The 19,608-nt window shown below is 35.1% G+C and overlaps 1 protein-coding gene across 5 annotated transcripts in view; it reads left to right on the top strand.

Annotated features, from left to right (window-relative positions):
- The window catches only part of GPATCH2 (G-patch domain containing 2), a 124,571-nt gene that overhangs the window by 93,614 nt on the left and 11,349 nt on the right, over positions 1-19,608 (top strand). For all 5 annotated transcript variants that reach the window (XM_068939862.1, XM_068939860.1, XM_068939863.1 and 2 more), the window contains exons 8-9: positions 724-794; positions 17,603-17,685. In XM_068939862.1, the coding sequence (XP_068795963.1) occupies positions 724-794; positions 17,603-17,685 (154 nt within the window). The remainder of the gene's footprint in view (positions 1-723; positions 795-17,602; positions 17,686-19,608) is intronic.

The following is a 19,608-nucleotide window of genomic DNA, read 5'->3' as shown; positions in this document are numbered from 1 at the left end:
GACAGTTTTTGCTGTTACTAGCGATTTACTCATACTTACAAACATCATAACGCTGGAAATAGACTTCTGAATTGGAGTCTGAATTAAATGTCTTCCTCTATTTATCTGAAAGTAAATTGAAGTCTGTTCTAAAAGCTGAGTTCACCATTTCAGTTGAGTATCTCACTGTTATGGGAAGTCTTAATTCTATGCTTTTGTCAGTTCTACAGCTTTCAAATTATAAAAGTTTTTAGGGCTCAGAAGAATTTATAAGTGCCTCATAAGTGTTTAAATACAAGTGCCAACCTTAACTTTTTTTTTTTTAAGTGGAGATCTCTAACACTTTTCATTATGCAGTTTTAAAAATCTAAATTAATTATGAAATGCAAATATTGAAAATTTTAAAATTTTACAGTTCAGGATAAGTTAATTGTGGGACACTAAATTTTGGCTTTCCAATATGTTTTTAGAATGCTAAAGTTTCTGCATTTTCACTTATTTTAGGAATTTAAACTGACAGCTATGTGTCACAATCTTAGTTATTAGTGTATTTTAACAAAATTTAATTAGGTGGCCATCTTTAATTGTTGTTAAGAGTCTTGGGTGAAAAGTATAGAAAAAGCAGCCAATTAAGTTATTAAAAACATTACACAAGATGGGAAAGAATAGTATTTTCAGGATAACACTTCTAAAACTTAAATAAAGGAATTGCTTATGAGACTATTCTGAACTTTTTTGGGGTAGCTTCAACTCTTACGAGACAACCGATCAGAAAGAGGACACAAGAAGAACAGCTCAGTAAAAACAGCTAGCAGGTAAGTTAACTCTGTAGTCGTTATTAAAAGAGTATTTTTTTAAAAAAATGGGAAATTACAGAAATATTTCTTTTCCGACACGCAATACCTTACAAATTGTTATGTTGTCTTGTAAATATGAAGGTGTGATATCAAATTTTTTTTTTGAAAAAGTCATAATAGGTTTGTATCATCACGTAAGGCTATGTTTTTGAGGGAGGCAACACACTTGTCTTTCAAGTATTTTTCTTTCAGTATGTTTGTGGCCATCCTGAAATAAGCTTTTAATGTTGTTAAATTCTTGCTTTGACGAATATCAGGAAAGTCAGACCAACCCTTTCTTCAAAAATATGGATATTAAATATGAATCTATTTCATTGTATACAAGTTTTGATTAAACACTCAAAAAAGGTGGTTGTAGAAGTGTTGGTAGTTCATCTTCAGAAATGGTGCTTTTGTTTGTCTATTAAACCATTTATATTAAGCCAAAAGGAATTGAAAAATTTTGCACAGGTTTTCTAGCATGCATACCTGTCAAGTTGTATTTTTGCTCAGAACAGTAATACAAGAGTCCCCTTTAGATAGGAATTTTCACCATAAACATGCATTAACTATCAGGCTGTTTACGTGGAGCTTAAAGTATAAAGTTGGGATAAAATAAGTATTAAGAAACAAGTTATATTTTAAGTCATTTTAGGGTCATAATTTAGCTGCTGGAAATAAGGATTTAACTTGCACTATGAGATTTTTCTCTTTCTCCATTGGCCATCGGAAGGTAATTTGTGGCCTAGTAATTGTCCATAAATTGTAGCGTAAAGTCTCCTGGGCTAATGTGCTACTTTTTTCAAATGTGTAGAAATCACCTGTAGTCTTTTTTCTCTCAGAACAATGTCATTTGTGGTGGCTACTTCCTTCCTACGATTTAAGGGTTCCGTAAGGTAAAATTTTACTTTTTATTAGAAGTTGTTGTGAACAAAATGGAGATTATGCATTTCTCACACATAGGACCAGCATGTGACAAATGCATAGTTATCCTACTCTCCTTTAATTCAAGACAATTCCGGTAGCGTTTCTTTCCTTATGAATGAAATTCATTGAGTATAGTAAGATAGTAAAGTTTTAGTAAAAGTTTTGGTTTCCCATAGTAAGATTTACTGAATCAGCAGCTGAAGGCTGCTTTTGTCATGACTTAATTTCAAATTGTCACTTCTACTAAAAGGATTAATCTTAGTTTCAGCAGTTAACAGAGTGATAGAAAATGTTTCTACTTAACAAGGTACCTATAGAAGCTATTGGTTCAATAGCAAATATTGTTCACAGAGTTAGTAGAATTGTGAACTCCACCTTCCTTGCAAATGTGCATTTTCATTATTGTGTATGGAATCTTGAAATGGAAATAATATGTCATGTAGATGTTTGCATATGCCCAAATACTTTTAAAAAACCCACAAAGCTACAGTAATACCAGTAGAAAGTCCCAAGTTTACATCAGAATAAGTTTCAGCTCCCTTCAAAATTAAGTAACATTGTAACATTAAATCATTTCATGATTTCAGTCCACTACAGGCATTTAGGGTTAATGTTTTTGTTGAATGCAAATGTTTACACACACCTGAAAGTCTGAAACATTCTAAAATTAATTCTAAATTATTCTAAAGGATGTGCTTGTTGTAAACTCTTACAGTTGACACATCGAGATAATTCAGATGAGTAACCGCCTTAAAAAGAGGCATACAACAAGTAATGTCTGTTACAAATAGAAACACTTTGTATTGTCTTGCTATTTGTTGCTAAATGCAGTGATAGAATAACAGCAGAGAGTAACTATTGGAAGTTCTATAATACTGTGCTTGTCCGGAATACAGTTTAATCTGATGCTATAGCAAGACTGAATTTCAGGTGTTTCTTTATATAGTTTTCAGACACCTGTATTTCTAGGGTGTGGGGATGTATCTTTTTGTTTGCTATTCTGAAAGACATTTTCTCTTTTTTCATATGTATATGAAATATATATATATGATATATATGCTTTTTTAATGTTTGCCTTGACTTTTCTTACTCCTTTTCAATGAGTGAACACAGTTCTTGTCTCAGCATGTAGGCAGTATGTAAATAAATGCCTGTATTACATTAGAGCAGTGATTTGTGGAATAACTTAGTCAAGAACTACATCAGGAAGGTAGGTCTAAACACTGCATTGGTCTGCAACTGTCTCTTCTTAGTGGAAAAATGCTAATACTTTCTGTGTGAGCTTTTACTATACTGGGTTGCCTATATTAGGTTGCTTCTGTCAAAATTAAAAAATTACAGTGAGCTCCAGCATTTATAACAAGACATTAAGCCAATCCTATACAAACTAATATCAGCTTTAATTAGTGGAAAGATAATTCAGCTGTTGAGAAGTGTTGATATGGCTACTGATGAATGAAATGTTAAGGAGGAATAGTCCTGTAACACAAAACTTAAAACCTGGGTAGATTATTTAATGCTGATACAATTCAACACGTTATCTTCTGTATTGGATACACTTAAATAATAAATCTGTTTATGCTTACTTGACAGATAATTTTTAGTGTAAAAATATAATTTAAAATAATCAATGACAAAGTATATATAGACAGTACTAAATATTACTGGTTTTGAAGCTGCATTTTTTCTGCTGCATAGTCTTGATGTTGTCTGTTTTCAGGCAATTTCCTTGCATTAGGACAGGAACTGTCCCCTCCCAAATCTAGCCACACTCTTTGAAGATGTTAACCCTCCCAGCGGCTTATTTTCATCCTCTACTCTTTTGCCAGTGAAGTGGTTTTTTGTCTGCATTTTTTAATCTGCTTCAGGCAAAACCAGCCTGGTTAGCTCAACTCACCTATTTAAATTAAATTGGCTGGTTTTGTGTAAACCAGATTAGGGAGTGCTCACATGATTTCTTCCCCAGGCAGAACTGTGGAGATGATAATCTCCAGCAGATGTGTGATAACAAATAGCCTGGGATAGTAATGTCTTCATCTGGTGCAGTTGTTAGCAGACCAAATGTCTATCTGTAGCCCTAGGCTGTGGGCAAACAACTGAACATGATTGAGTTATGTTGAGTTAACAAGTTGCTGCTTGGCAGCTGAACAACTGTAACTGATCACGTGCTTCTTGTTTGCATGCTCCAATCAGGAGGTAAAACACATTTTCTTACTCTCATTTTCTTTGTAACGTTTTATGAAAATATGTTTTACCTAAAAAAAAAAAAAAAAATCCCCAGGGCTAAGACCATTCATTTTGTCGGCCAAGGACACAGAGTTGAACAGTAATTTGCTGAGCTGCTATAACACAATTATCTTGTTCAAGTGATTATATCATTAAGTATTTGGGGAGCCTTTGTCACACAAATATTTGCCTGTCTCTTAATGTATTAATCCTCACTATACCCCTATAAAGTTAGGAAGTACTTATATCCACATTTGATGGAGGGATAACCAGAATACTTAGGCAACTTAATATTTTGCCTTTGGTCATACGGGCAGCAAGACTAGTTAGCTTATGCTATAATCTGGCAGTATCACAATTGCTGATTGGAAAAGCAGCAGATTCCTAAGTAAGTTAAACTTATGCAATTTCTTCCTAACCATACATAATGGTCTTCTGTCATTTCTTTTACAGTGTGTTTCTGTTAAGTGACTTTGATTATTTTATCTTCATGTTTAATTCTCCCTTTTGTACTGTAAGTGAGGTTTATGACACATGCATGTTCTGATAAACTGAAGGAAAAATGATGCCAGCATTTTTGTCACTTGTCATCTTGGTAATTTCACGTTGGCTTTCCGTACTCAAATGCTCTCCCACCAATCTTTGAAAGAAGAAAAGCTTCTCACAGTTTTTATGCACTTCAGCCTTGGTTGGCAAGAAGGTTAAGTCACACTCACAAAAATGATTTCCAAGTGGCTTAGCATTGTGCAGGCCAGGTTGAAACTAGCTAATGGATGTAGTGCTAATACTCTAGTCAACGTAGCAGCAGCTTAGTATGAGAGTTAACTGCTTCTTGGAGCTGCAAAATGGACCATAACCTGAGCTAGATGTGCTGCCTTGATATTTCCTTAAAAATCAACAGGAGCCAGCTGCTCAGCAGTTACTGTAGGGTGAAATGAGGAGTCTATGCCATTCCTCCAGTGATCACCTGTTGGTGCTCTGTGTTGAGCTGGCGAGAAGTCTTTGAAGTCTGTTCTTGGTAACAGCGCAGCCCGAAATACACATGTGAAAGCAACCTTCAGGGAAAGAAGATTCTGGGAGCAGTGCAAGAAGTGTTGTACAAGGAGAAGATGTCAGATGCTACTAAATGGTGATAAGTGTCAATAAAAAGAATGGAATGTTTTTGCATAGCTCCTCAGTGTTTCCTGTAGCTAGCTGTCTCTTTCCCTCCTCCCTTTCCATAGTTCTCAGTCCTGTTTAAATTTGGGTGCCTTGCGTTGATGAGAAGAGGAAGTCTCTACTTTTTATGTTTGTGATTTTATTTTGTAGCAATAATGGTATTCTTTATGAATTAGTATATAAAGGAAGCTCCTAAAATGAGAAAAGTGACGCCAAATATGAGACCTTTTCAAAATATGTTATTGCTTTAGTTAGAAATACTAATTTTATCCTTTCCCAGTTTGTAAGGAAAATGCCTGTTTGTAGATTTGTGCAGCGCTCATTCGTTTTCATCTGATGATACACATCACTGTACTTTTTACACAGATGTGACAAATAGCATTACAGCTGCTCTTTATTTGATCTTCTAAAGAGGCAAAGATGTGCAAGGATTCTCTCTGCTCCCTCTTTCCCACCGTGTCATCTGTTGTTTGGGAAAGAGTCCTAATTTGCAGCAGATACAAAACTATTTGTCGTGTTGCAGGTTTGCCAAAAATAAATGAAACCATTAATTACTACATTTTTTGAGCAGCTGTTAATAGATTGGGATAAGAAAACTGTACATTAGACTACTGGTTAATTACAAGAACTGTAATTGTTTAATGTGGCTTTTGTGGAATGAAATTACACAAGAGGAGGTGAGTTCAGCCTGTTTTTGAAAATTATATGTGAAAATGTACACATACTTACCCTGCAGTAAAACTAAGGAATGCGAAACTTTTTTACTGCATGATTCACTTTTGCAATCACATGTACACATATTCTCAACAAAAATACTTTAAAAGGAGGTAATATTTAAAATTCCTTTTTAAGTGTAAGATTATTAGCGGTAGTAATTGTAACTCCAGAGATAATCCAGGAGACTCAAATATAACATTAAAATCCAAATGTGTGTACATCATTAAAAATTAACTAAGCAGTTTTATCTCTTCATTTGAGCGCCACAAAGCAATAACAGTACTGTTATGATTGGTGCTTAGTAATTATTTCCAGATTAAATTACATGAATTTTTGAGACATACTGTTTTCTTTGCTATTTTGGAAAAGGGTAGTTCCTGATGGAGTTTTCTAAAGTATGGCCCTATTTGTCAGGTCCTGAAAAGACCTCTGTAAGGATGGGGGAGCTGTTTGGTTATTATTTGCAAATATAACCAGTATGTGATACTTAATGAGATTTAACTTTATGAAAATCTTGAAGCTTGTGTATTAGCAGATTTAAAGTATCCATTGATTACATTTACACTGGAGATGAAGTATATTAAAGTATCATATCGTTCCAACTCAGCGTATGAGTACACTTGCAGAAGTGTCAGAAAATTCAAAGACACCATGCCCTCTTTCTGAAAAATATATTTTACCACATACTCCAAAGTTTCATTGCAGCTTTCATGCAAAGTAAAGTTTTAGCTACAAAACCACAGAGAAAACTTCATTATTACTCTACTAAAAGCTTATACACGTCATAATATTGTACATAAATAAGCTGCTCAATAGTAAACAGTATTGCAAATTTTTGCAAAATTGAATTACAGGTAAACATTAATGCACTAACTAATAGAAAGTCAATCTGTCCTGATTTAACCAAAAAAAAGAGAAAAAAAAAAAAGAAAAAGAAGAAGAAAGAAAAAGATAAATGATATACTCCTGCTCCATCTGGATTGAATTTTCCCCTGGATAGACAGATAGCAAACTTCACTTTCAGATACCTGAATTTTATTACATAATATGCTTGTTTCTCAGACTTTCAAGTGCGTTATCTTAGCATTGTGGTAACTAAATAAAATGAAATTTGCTCCAGTCTGAGCTCAACAGCTCAAGCTTTGCTTCTCTTAGCTTACCTGTTAAAATGCTAACGGCATTAGGATAAAATTAATTTGGACTTCAGAGAAGGATTGAAGGCTCTTCCTACTATTCAAGCTCTGTGAAGGAGCTAATGCACAGTAACTTGCAGTGTAGTTTCACAAACAATTTAGTCTTGTATTAACCAACATGGCCATTAAAAGCAGCATTTTTCTGTTCTCCTGTTTGTTTTCTGCCACTCATCTGTGCCAACATGAATGCTTATGTGGCCATACAGTCACTCACGTGGGGGCAGTGATCTGTACTGAAACAAAAGTAGGTATTTTTTCTCCCTGAATTTGGATCTTCTCTTGTCTAGTTCCCCAAAAGGTGCATGAAAGCTGCGTACCACAAACATAAGGATGAATATCCATGCATGAAGGAAGGGTGGGATTGCCTCTTTCTGTAGCAAGGCTTCTGTTAAATTGTTTATGCGGTCTTTATGTCAGTTTGGAGGGATCCTTGAAGCTGGTACACTTAAAGCAGCACAGGTGCAGATTCACTCTAATGGTGCAGTAGTGTTCGTTTCTGAGACACAATCACTGATGCAGTGTCACTAAATTCTGATCACAGGGATAGATATATTGACTTCTATTCATGTTGTGACTTCGTGTAAGGAGAGAAAGAGGTTAGAATAAAATATAAGTAGCTTATTTAGTATTATATAGAATTTCAGTGTTTATTTTTATTATGGTATTTGAATTCGGTCATTTGTAATATTTCAGTCTTTCTGAAAATGAATGTTCAGCAACTGTCCAAGCCAAAAGGAAAAAAAGGATGTTTTTCAGCCTGCTGATGTTTGGATTTGAGAATTTGCTTTGCTAAGGCTCTTATTACTTTACATATATTTTCAAAATGCTAATACCAGTACTTAAAAATGCTATTAAAGAATTTTGAAACTAAAAAGGAGCAAAAAAATCAACATTTCTTTGATGTGCTCTACCTGCTATTCCTTGTTATTGGAAAGTCAAATTTTGCATTCTCTCCTACTCATGCAGACCCTTTATACTTGATGTAGTTACTGAAGGAAATGGCTACAGAGTGTTAAGGACGCATTGTTTGCTTAACATTCGTTCTCAGCTTTGGTGATCCTTCTGCCACCACTTCTTGCACACAATTATACCTTTAATATTTTCCAGACTGACTGAATTATAGCTGTACTATTTAGGACAGCTAATCAGATTGTTTGAAGGCTTATTTGTCAAACGCAGCATTAAAAAATGGAAGGGGAAGGACTATAGAGGAGAGTGAAGTTGGTGTTTGGGTGTGCAACAGTTATTTTCTTGGAACCATTTGGAAGGCAGTAGATTAAAGACTGACTATAGTGTTTATTAGATTTTGTTTGAAAAGCTTCAGGATCACTGGTGTATATCTAGGTCTAAATGACCGATTAAAAATCATTATATTGTGCTGGCTGTTTACCTACGTAAACTGTATTACTGGTCTCTTCTAGTGGACCATGTCCATTCCAGTTAGCCATGCTCGCTCACGTTCTCAGCATAGAGACAAAGAAAGAAATTGGCATAGAAGTTGAGTGCTTCCGTCCTTTCTCTTGTCCCAGTTTCAAGCTACCATGTTGGATATTTATGGTGCAGTTTTGCAGTGCTGCTTCTCTGATCTGTGTTAGTCCTATAAGTAAAGGATTTGGGATATGACACTAATGTTTGCACTGAGTTAACCTCACTCTGTGAGCATAACCTAGATGTATATAGGTAAGACATATTTTTGAAATTCTTTTCAGCAAAACACATTTGTCCTGTACTTACTGTATTTAGTAACTGTAATACTTAATGAAGAAATAATGTAGCAGAGTAAGCTGTCAAGAGCCCTTCTGTGGAAGTATCTGTTTCAGCCTGTGGTTATTGCTCAAGTTAAAAAATGTTTTCCAAGCACCTGCGAGCTGGGTCAGGGCCTGTATCTGTTGGATATCAACAATGTTGGCACAAGATCAAGAAGAAACAAAAAAATGTATTTGCTTTATAATTTATGGAACAATAGATTATTGTCCTGTAACAAGATGATATTCTGTTATAGCAACCTGTTTTCTAACTACATTTCACAATTGCACATTTATGAGCATTTATTTTTCTCAGCTGTTGCTTGGTAGAAAATAATAATGGAACTTACTGTCAAAAAATAAGAGATATTATAGATATTTGTTTTCTATCTTGAAAATGTGAAATCATAGCATTTGTTGAAGAAAAGTATAATTTTAGCTATTTGATTTTTAACATAAGGTGTTTTTTTATTGTTTTTATTCCCTTAGTGTTCTTTGACTTGTTTGTACACCAGGTTGTTGGTTTAGATTTGCCTTTGTCTAATTCATATACTTTTGATCAATTCCAACTCATGCCCAATTATATTACACTAAATTAACATAATTCAACAGATGTTGATATTTAAATGTTTTCTGGCATTCACATCTTGGACAGCTGTCTTAGAGCTTGGGGAAAAGGCAAACATTTAGAGTTAAATGCTGAACATATGCTTAAATTACTAATTAGAAACAAGAAAAAACAATGCATTATCCTTTCTGAGGGCAGTAAGCCTCTAATGCATTTTTTTTTGAGAGACTCTTGATTCTCAGATAAAGTAAAAGTGTCTTGAGATTGAGTGTCACAACATATTTAGTGGTGTAAGTTTTTAATTTTCTATTGTGTTTGTTAAAATTATGCCTGTGTAGAGTTGATTAGTTAGGTAAATTTTGGACTACTTTTATGGTTGAATAAGGCTCAGAATTGCTGGGAAAGGCAACATAAAGGCAAGTATTAGGATACAATATTTGGTGAGGAGATGATCTGATGGGAGGCAAAGGACTGTATTTTCTTATTCATAGTTGGGATTGCACTAGGACTTCCATTAAAACAAGTGTGTCATTCGTGTCTAAAGTTGCATTGTGAACCGTCTGGCTTAGTCTGAAAGAAGTTTGATAGAGTTCCATTGTTTTATCATATCTGTTTAAAACAATAAAGGGAAAACAAAGTGCAAAATTTTTGTGGTTAATGTAATAGCTTCCACACTTGTGAAGGCAGATGCTGCAATCCTTTATATAGGTGATGTCATTACTTAGACAAGTCTGAAGAAAAGCCGCAATTCTTGTAAAAGAAGTAGATTAATCTAGTGTAGAATTCTGATTTCGCCTGTCTGAGAGAAGGGATAGCAAGAAGAAATCTATATTCATCTTCCTAAGCATTCAAAATTAATATATATGTGCTGCATGTCAATTGTATAATTTCGTTATTATTTTGCCACTTTTTAGAGCTGAATGAAAAATCTCTGTGAAGACTTTTAACATATTTTGCAGATAAGACTAATTTATGGCAGTACTGGTGTACCACTACCGACCAAGACAGAAATCCTTTTAGTACTGTCATTACTCTCATGTTTTGGTTTTGTTCTTTCTACAGCTTCCAGAAAGTTAGCAGGGGAGAATATATATGTATTTCTGAGTGATTTCACTTACTGAAAACAGAATCATGCAAACTAGACAGTGAGATTTTTAAGTTTCTGATTTTTCCAGGAGAGATGTAAGTTGTACTGATCACCTATGTACTTTGTTATTTATAGTTTTAAACATTGCATTTACAAACTACTAGCTACTTTCCTATGTAGGAATGTGCAGTTTTTTTTCACAGAGTTTTCCTGTTGTCAGCACCACAATGGTACATGAAAGTGCCATATAGGCATAATCTATATGGCAGTTAGATAGCAATATCTAATCATATGTATATTTTGGTCAAAATTTGTATGAATGTTTCATTTAAGGATATTTAATATATTTATCTGTTGCCCAGTTCTTTTTTTAATTCAGTGATACAAAATATAAAATTCTTCACTTTACTCTTCTTTCAATTTGATACTGTAAGTTTCCTGTGATTAAAGCCAGAGTACATAAGCCAAGCTCCATACAAAAGGTTCTGGTATATGTGATAAGAGGGTAACACTAATGGGTGTGTTAATTGATTCTCTAGTTAAGCTATTATCAAAATTCAACCAGCTGATATCCAAAATTGGTCTCATGATGTTAAAAATCATCAATGGCAGCTTTTGCTGGTTCCATAAAAGCCATGAAATCTCTCTAATTCTCCATGGAAAAGGACTGATGGAAGTAGAGGTAGACCTCATCTACAGACTGAACATACAATCTCAGTGTCCCATCCCCAACAGTATTTTTACTGGAAAGATTCATAGGAAAAAGTGTTCACCAAGAAAGCAGCTATCATAGTAGCATCAGTGCAGGCTCTGGTTAGCATTCTGGCTCATAATGCTCCCATTGACTGCCCAAAATCACTACCAGGAAGCCAGATAGCATGTGACATGTTTCTGTGACAAACAACAAAACCGATTTCAGACATTGATTTGACCTAAAGTCAGGTAAATCCAATTGTACTGAGTGACGTTTATCTCAAATAGTCTTAGCAAAACATGACGGGATTCTTTTTCAAGACTGCCCTATTTCATAATACTGAGAGGCAGAGTCCAAATCTTCATTGTTAAAATAACTATTTTGATCACTTTTCTTTGTCTTCCTCTATTGCTTAGAAACATTGTCCTCAGAGTAGTATCCTGTACCTCTACTGGTGCTGCGCATGCGCTGTGGGTGAGATCAAAAGAACGTGGATGCCTTTGCAGGATGGACAAGGGCAATCCCTCTATGTAATGGTCATTGTGACGCATGCATTACAGCGGGGTTACCATTCTGTGAGCATTCAACTGCAGACCAGGGGCCAAGTAGTGTGCTACAAGAAAAAGAGGAAATTCAAGATTTGCAAGCAAATCTTTCCTAATAATCTCCTTAGCCATTGGTTTTGAATATATTTTCCCTCGAAAACAAATGTCCCTTGCATTTTTCAGTGTAATAATGTAAAGTTATCGTCTCTTTTCCACAGTTATACTGAAATACATAATTGAGGCAAAGATTAGAAGTGCTGGTTATGCCTAAGTAGTACAGAATAGCCTTCCCAAATTTACAGCACCAATTGGCTAGTGTGTGTATTTGATTTGGCAGGGAGTGGAGTGTTAACTTTTGATTAAGTCCATACTTACAGAGACTCAGTCAAATGGAAGTGCAGAATTTTGTGTTCATCGTATCTAATTGGATAATAGCGTGACTGGACATTTAGAAGTACTTAGATAACAGAGTTTAATTGCATTTACCTCTAAACTGTGTTCCTTAACTGTGTTGCATGGACACAGGTGGTCTTAAAGCCATTGTCTGCCACTTGTGGAGATTTAGGCAGGTATAGTAAGAGGTAAGAGTACATCCCAGTTTCCAGTTTAAGTAGTGCGAAAGGATGCACTTCCATTGGCAACCAGACACAGCGGTCTGTGTTTTTTCAGCCATATTTTAAGTGAGACAAGCTGTACTACACGACTAATCTGTTTAAGGATCTGAGAGCCTCTTCTGTGGTATTTTTGTGTTAAAGATACCTGAATTCTGGGAGATTTGCTCAGGTTATATTTTGATTTTGTAAAGTTGAGAGGTACAACTCATTTTAATCATTTTACTGGCTTTCCTCTGTGTTATGCAATGGTGAATTCTATTTTTTCTTTTTTTTTTTTTGTGCTGCTCTGAGCACTGCTTCACATACTCCCTATTCAATTACACTTCATAAGAAATTATCGAGTCATTTCAAGCTTGAAGTGAGTTGTAGTCCTCACTGTGCTGTTTCTTCACTCATATCTATCCACATTCAAATCCATTTCATATCTATTTCTGTTCTGAGATTGAGACCTGACAGTGATGGTTACATATCTGCTTCCAAATAATTCTCTCATGTCCCTTCTCAAGTGCAAACTGATGAACTCTTGCCTTATTATAATCTCTTGTGAAAGAAGTTCACTTATAAACTTACCAAGCCTCTACCTTAACTAAAGCATTCCATGATGATAAAATTGAAGAGTTCTACAGCCATCTGCAGGAATGCATTGATACTGTGGCAGAACAGTGTGTTACTATCAACAATGAATTTATTCCTCAGGTGAGAGAGATGTTAACTGGAATGTAATGGATAGGCAGGTATTGATCATTACAGATTCATTTAATTATGATATAAAAATCTAGTCTTCTTGAAAACATTATTGCCTCATATTAGTATGCAGCACTTTTCTAAATAAAGAGTACAGACATTTAATAAATATTAATTGTTAAACAAAAATATAAACTCTTCCACATCTGTCTTTGTTAGTAATCAGCACTTTTATGCATTTTTGACACAAACAGAAAACACAATCATCACCTTCATTACTTGCAAGTAATCTTTGCAATGTCATAGAGCTACAAAGTATAGTCTGTCAAATGGTTTGACACTGCTGAAATATACACATTTTTAAAGGCCTAAATATACTAAGGGATGAGATTAAGCTCGTATTTAATGATGTTGTACCAACAGCACAATTACAATACATCAACAAAAGTGTTTGTGCTGGTATCAGATGAAGGATTGGAGCTTGCAAGGAAAGTGACAGCTGCTAAATGCAGAGAGACAGTAGAGTAAAATGATCAACACACGTGTTGTTACAATGAGAAATGTAAAATAAATATGCAAATGTTTTGTTTTGACTGCACTAGTACCCAGAGGTCCTCTAAATGAGATGACAGTCTCACTAGTTTAGGCCATTGTACTAGTGCAGTGTACTAGCTGCCTACTGTATAGCATTGTATCTCCATTGCAAGAGACTGAAACAACTAATCACAGGAATTACTGGGTTTGATTAGGGTTTTTGCAGAAGGAGGAGTTTTTTACATGTGGGATGGTAGTGGTTACAGAAGCATGCAATAAATCAGTCAGCAAACTAGGACTCATTCAGGAGTGTTCAGGAGTGTTTGCTGTCCTGCACCCTGTTTTCTGTATTATGGTCCTTGTCATTGACTGGGCTGGTGAAACTGTAACTCTGATAACAGAGAAGGTGCTAATTGCTAGCAACAGTGTTAAACAAATTAAGAACCACTTTATGTGTTCAGTGGTTCACAAGGTGACTCTCGATTAAAAAAAAATACTGTTCCTTCACAGAACAGAAGTCTGCTTGGGGATTGTAACCAAACAGTCCTTTGACCACAAGGTCAGGTTAGATAGAAAAATGACTTAACCTCTCCAAGCCATTTGTAATAAGCTAATGTTTAATTGCAGAAAAGGCACTCATCAAAAATACCTGCTTACTGAAAATACAAAAATTGCAGAAAAATAAGAGTTTACACTGAGAAGGCATGGATAGAATTGTTTAGGGAGTTTAAAGCAATATTACCCTAGACATATAACCATAGTAAGAGCAATTACTTTGAGGAGAAAAAATGGTACAGAGACTGCAACTATTTAAGAAGGAGGAAACAACATTTCTGTCCAAATGAATGTTTGGCACAAGTATACATAGATACTTGTAAATTATTTTTGGTATCATCACTTCTATGCAGAGGAGAAAAGTACTTGCTGGAACAAAACTACTTTTTATTATACTTATTATTTTAATGAAGTCTTGTTATTATTACCAGACTTCCCCAGCCTGTCATCATTTTTGAAGCTCTTATTTACTGAGTGGAAAGGATTTTAAATACAGTATGCAAGATGAAAAATGAATAAAAACTGACAGTAATTTTTCCAGTGCTTTTGTTTAGTATGTTGAGGCATGACACAATAACAACAACAACAACAATTTCTTGGCCTGATAGTGTAAGTTCACACCAGCCTGGCTTTTGCAGCCCTGTTATTTCCCTCTGCCGCAACTTTGCCACTGCTGTGACACTTGCAGGCCTGCTCCACCGTGGTGCAGCTGATGCCCTGTCCGTGCTCATATTTTTCTTATTGACAGTGAGTGTTCTTGCCAAACGCCAGGGACCATAGTCACATCTGTTTGTCTCCCCAGCTTGTCTGAGGCTGCTTGGGAACACTTTTTATCCAGAGGGCAGCTTTAACTAGGCCTAATGCTCTGAAAAGCCTCTGTTTGTAAATGCATACAATGAGGCGACAAGTTCCTGTTGTCTTTCTTTAAAAATTATTCCATTTGACACTGTTTGCTCCAGTCCCTGTCATCAGCACATCAAAAGCCAAGTTTTCAGGCAAGGTGGTCTTAACAAGTTTTTGTTTTTTTTTAACCCTAATAAAATGCCTAGTTTCCCTCCGAGCACTGTTTATAAATGATAGCTAGAAGCAAGCTATGGATAAGTAGAGAGAAATAGCTTTCTTCCTTTTTGTAATCCTTGCTATTCTGACTTAATGTTAAGAAACATGATGCTGAAGTTAGCCTGACTGAGGGTCAGAGTTCCCCTTACTTTATAATACCCCCATTACAAGCATTTCAAAATGTGCTATGCGTGAGGCTGTGTTTGTTTTACTGCTGAAGTATATACTACTTCGTTTCCTCTGACTTAACCAGTCCAGGAACAGTGATACTTCTGTGTCTGGTTCTCTTGAAAAATGTAGCCTTTTGTTCCTCTGCGATCTACTTCAGCAGCGCGCATCAGATGTTAAGACCTGGTGAAACTAAATGCTTCTGTAGATTCTGGAGTTAGTCTGATGTTTGACGTTAGCGGCCGTAAAACTGAATCTGACAAAGCTTAATTGGTGCTCTAGCATATTGTTATTTATTTGTGGCATGTAGAATTTCCAACAACAGCAAAGAAATACCCACTCTCACCTTGGCTAGTGATCAGATTGTTGTGCTTTGCAAAGACGAATGATTCATTTGTGCTGAAGGAACAAGGCTGCCTTTCAGATGCTCATTGATTTTAAATTAAAAAGTAACTGCTGTGTTCTACATGAAGGGTGACAACAATAACAAAGTAGTCCTTACTTAGTGTTATTTGTTGCAACTCCATTCTGTGTGCCTAGAGGAAAAGTGGGGAGACCCAAGTACCATAATCTTGCAGATCGATAATCTAGATATCTCAATGTAGCGTAACAGATAATCAATTCTGTGTAAAATAACTCAAGCACTGCTAGCTGTTACTCCTGTAGCTCAGGTCTTCAGGTTCAATTGCCTGACTTTATTAATTTTTATCTTTCATCCTTCTTGTATTCCTGGAGGCTTTCTGCCTTTTTCATTCTGAAGAGCAAACATGCAGTTGAACACCATTTAACATATAATTTACCACATAACTTATTTGGCGTGTTTGATAATAATGTTAAATGGATAAATGTTTGTTTTCTCTAGCATTGTTTTTCTCGTTTGTTATTTAAATACTACTTTTCTTCATATGTACAATAAATTCTGAAGCTACGCCCAAACTTGTAAGGAAAAAAGTCCATTTTAAAATAAGAGAATTAAATAATAAGTGCTGAAATAGGGGTTCATTAAATGAAGCAAGAGTGCACTCCCGTGTAAACCTTAAATTTCTTTTATTATTATTTAAATTATCTGAAGTAGTGCTTGTTTATTTACTATATCTCTTTTAAAAAGAAGTGTGTAGAAGCTTATGCACCGTCATCTTTTTCAGCAAGGCATTGTTTTCACTCTTTTATGTTTCTGAGCAGATCTCAGTGGTGTCTGGACATCCTTGATCATTTGTTTTTTGTTTAGAAGCAGCATAGCTTTAAAAAGTTTCTAAATGCAGTAAAGGATAGGTCCTATATCCAAAATGCAACCGGGTCCCTTGAGTGAGAGTGTATTGCTATGCTATAGTACAATGTCAGATTCAATTTTCAGCTTGTAGTTTTATCACAACCCGCCACAGTACTGTGAAAAGAATCACAGTTCTGAGTAACATTTATAAACTCCATAGTTTTAATATGTCTCCATAAATTACTCTGTATTTTCCCTCTTCTGTTCTAATGCTTTTCAGAAATTTAGGCCACGTATGTCCCATTCTGCAGAGATTGCACATTACTTTAAGAAAAATCTTAACTATAGTTCTCCTTTAAGAGTTTAAACCACATTATATGCCAAAATTCCAGATCTGAAAAATCTGAATTTATCCTTTTCTGTGGTGCCTGACTGTATACAGTTGCTGTGGCACAATAAGATTTGCTTGCTTGCTATCTTCTACAGCTCCACTTCTCTTCCAGCCTAAAAGTATAAGCTCATAATAGTTTAATGAATATACAAGATACTGTGCTTCCAATACATCTTTTTCACATCTTCCTAGTGAATTAGAGAAGGACAAATTGGTGTGCAACAAGTTAATTTCACATACCTTTGAAGAGTTTGCTGTTTCATGTGTTCTCATTCATTCTTCATCTCTACCTTAAAAGAAATTGGTAATGTTTTTCCTGTAATAAATGTTGTTCTGACAGTTAGGTGTTACTAGCCAATTGATAACCTACCAACAATATTGTGAGCTCTTTAGATAATTAATCTTAGCTATTGTCCTGTCAGAAGCAACAGTGTTTTGTTTTATGTTGAGCTAGAAAGATTGCCAGTTTTGAAAATTAAAAAGCATTCCTTTTATATTATTCATTCAAGTAACAATTTATGATGCTACATTTAGATACTGAGTGCTTGTCAACAAACATAATTATGCTTCGATATAAACAAGATTGGTGGCTTGGCTGTGCAGCTTCATCTTCGCTGAGAATGTTTTGACATAGGTTCGGATTATACAAGCTGTGTGTTTATGTGATGTTTTCCTTCCTTTGTTAATAGTTTTCTTCTATAATTACTTGCAGGCAAACCAGCGTACATTTAGGATCGTTGTGTATGGGAGACATCAAACGGAGAAGGAAAGCTGCTCCCCTGCCAGGACCCACAGGTAACCAATTTCGTGGGACAGAACACAAAATGTTAAATCTTCAGATACAAAGCAGTAGGTCAGTGACCTGGAGAAATGCTTGATAAATCCAGTAACTCTCCAAATAACTTCAGACCTATCCTATCCTTATTTATTAAAGGAGATTAAGAAATAAATAGACTCTCTTAGTTTTTCCTCAAACATTTCCAATTTATAGACTTTTTAAAAGATCCATCTTTCTTTAAAAAGAATAAATCTGTTTTCATATACTGAGAACCACAGATACTAAAGATTCCTGCTCATGTTGGTTCAAGCAGTACAAGGTAGGAAGAGGTAAGATACCTTTTTTTCTGTGAGGAATGCAAATGCACGCTATAAGTATCATGCTCAGGACAGGCAGAATGTGAATTCTTGGGTAAACAATTGAAAATGTGGAGATAAGGCTGTGAAACAGCTTTAAAATTAGTGCAATAGATTAAATCGGGAACACTGCAGGCACGTTTCTGAAAGATTTTTACGGCTGCGAGGTCACAACTGTTGCATGCGTTTTGCTGATGTCACAGCTGTGAAACGACTTTTTCAATACCTAGCTGTGATTTACAGGAGTCTCATCAGTTTGCTTATATTAACTATATATGTGCATACTGGAAAGATTAGACAATGTGTGTCTCTGTGTTAGACTATTTATTTATTGGCAATATGTGAGCCTCTGGATTGCACATGGCAGTCGTATATCAATTATTATAGCAACATATCTGTACCCCTACCATCTAGGTAGATTATCTTTAGAGAAGCCTAATATTTGCATTCCGGCTGAATTCCCCTTTCTGAAATTTCAGCGTTTCAAAGCTCAGTGGCAGGAGCAGAGCAAGAATAATATTTAAAATGTTTTTAAAGCACCTTAGTGGCAGCAGTACAGAAGAAGAGAATGTATGGGTCAGGTTCTAAGGCTCTGAACATATGTGGAGTGAGAAAGAAAAATACTTAATGGCTGAAGAGAGGATAATGTAATTATTTCTACAAGGTGATTTTCACTTCCGAACTTTCAAGTACTAGAGGATGTCATTTTGTACTGAGAGGGTATGAAGTATCGTGAAATTCATTTTATTATTCATTTTACCTCGGGCTTGCAGTGTTCAGTATTTTATTTTACAAGTTGGCTCCCCTGCGTATCTTTGCAAAGCCAATATTTTGATACTAAAGCAAATATGTCATATGGTCATTCACTATTATGTATCCACATCTTCACCATTTTAGAGACTGCTTTTCCCCCAAATTTACCTTTACATGGTGGATGAAAGAGTGTAGTGGTGGGTAAAGGTATCATACAAGGTATTTTTAACTAATTATTTTTATTTTCAAATTCCTCTTTTCAGTTTTGTTCTGTATAAGAGAAGTGAGGAATTTTGTTCTTCTATTTTAAAGAGTTTTTTCTACATTTGATCCATGAGAATTTTTAAGCAAATATACATTTTGGTAAACTTTAAATAAATTTTTACATAAGGGTAGGTAATATATAACATTTTGAAAATTATTACAGTTTTCTCCATCACTAATCTCACCACAACTAAATTATTGTTTATCCATTAAGATGTCTGCTTGCCTGTCTGTGTCAGTATTTCGTCTTATGAAAGGAAAAGAGTTTCCTATTAGAATGGAAATGCATTCGGAAAGTTTGGATTAAAATGAATGACTGTTTCACTAGTGGATTCCTTTTCTGTTAGCAGCATTAGTTAGGCAGACAGCAGGGAGAGAAGAACTGGATTTTACATATTAGAATTTCTAGGAAAACTTTTTTCTTAAAAGAAAGAGAAAAAGAAAATTATACATTTGCATAAATAAAAGTTGCAGACCAAAAGAAACGTTCTGGTAATAATCTCCCTCCATTTCTAACACCATAGTGAAACCTGAAAGGCTGTCTGTAAATAAGTGATTAATTACAAG

The sequence above is a fragment of the Struthio camelus genome, chromosome 3, assembly GCF_040807025.1.
Source record: "Struthio camelus isolate bStrCam1 chromosome 3, bStrCam1.hap1, whole genome shotgun sequence".
NCBI lineage: Eukaryota > Metazoa > Chordata > Aves > Struthioniformes > Struthionidae > Struthio > Struthio camelus.
This window is presented reverse-complemented; position numbering and strand designations above follow the sequence as displayed.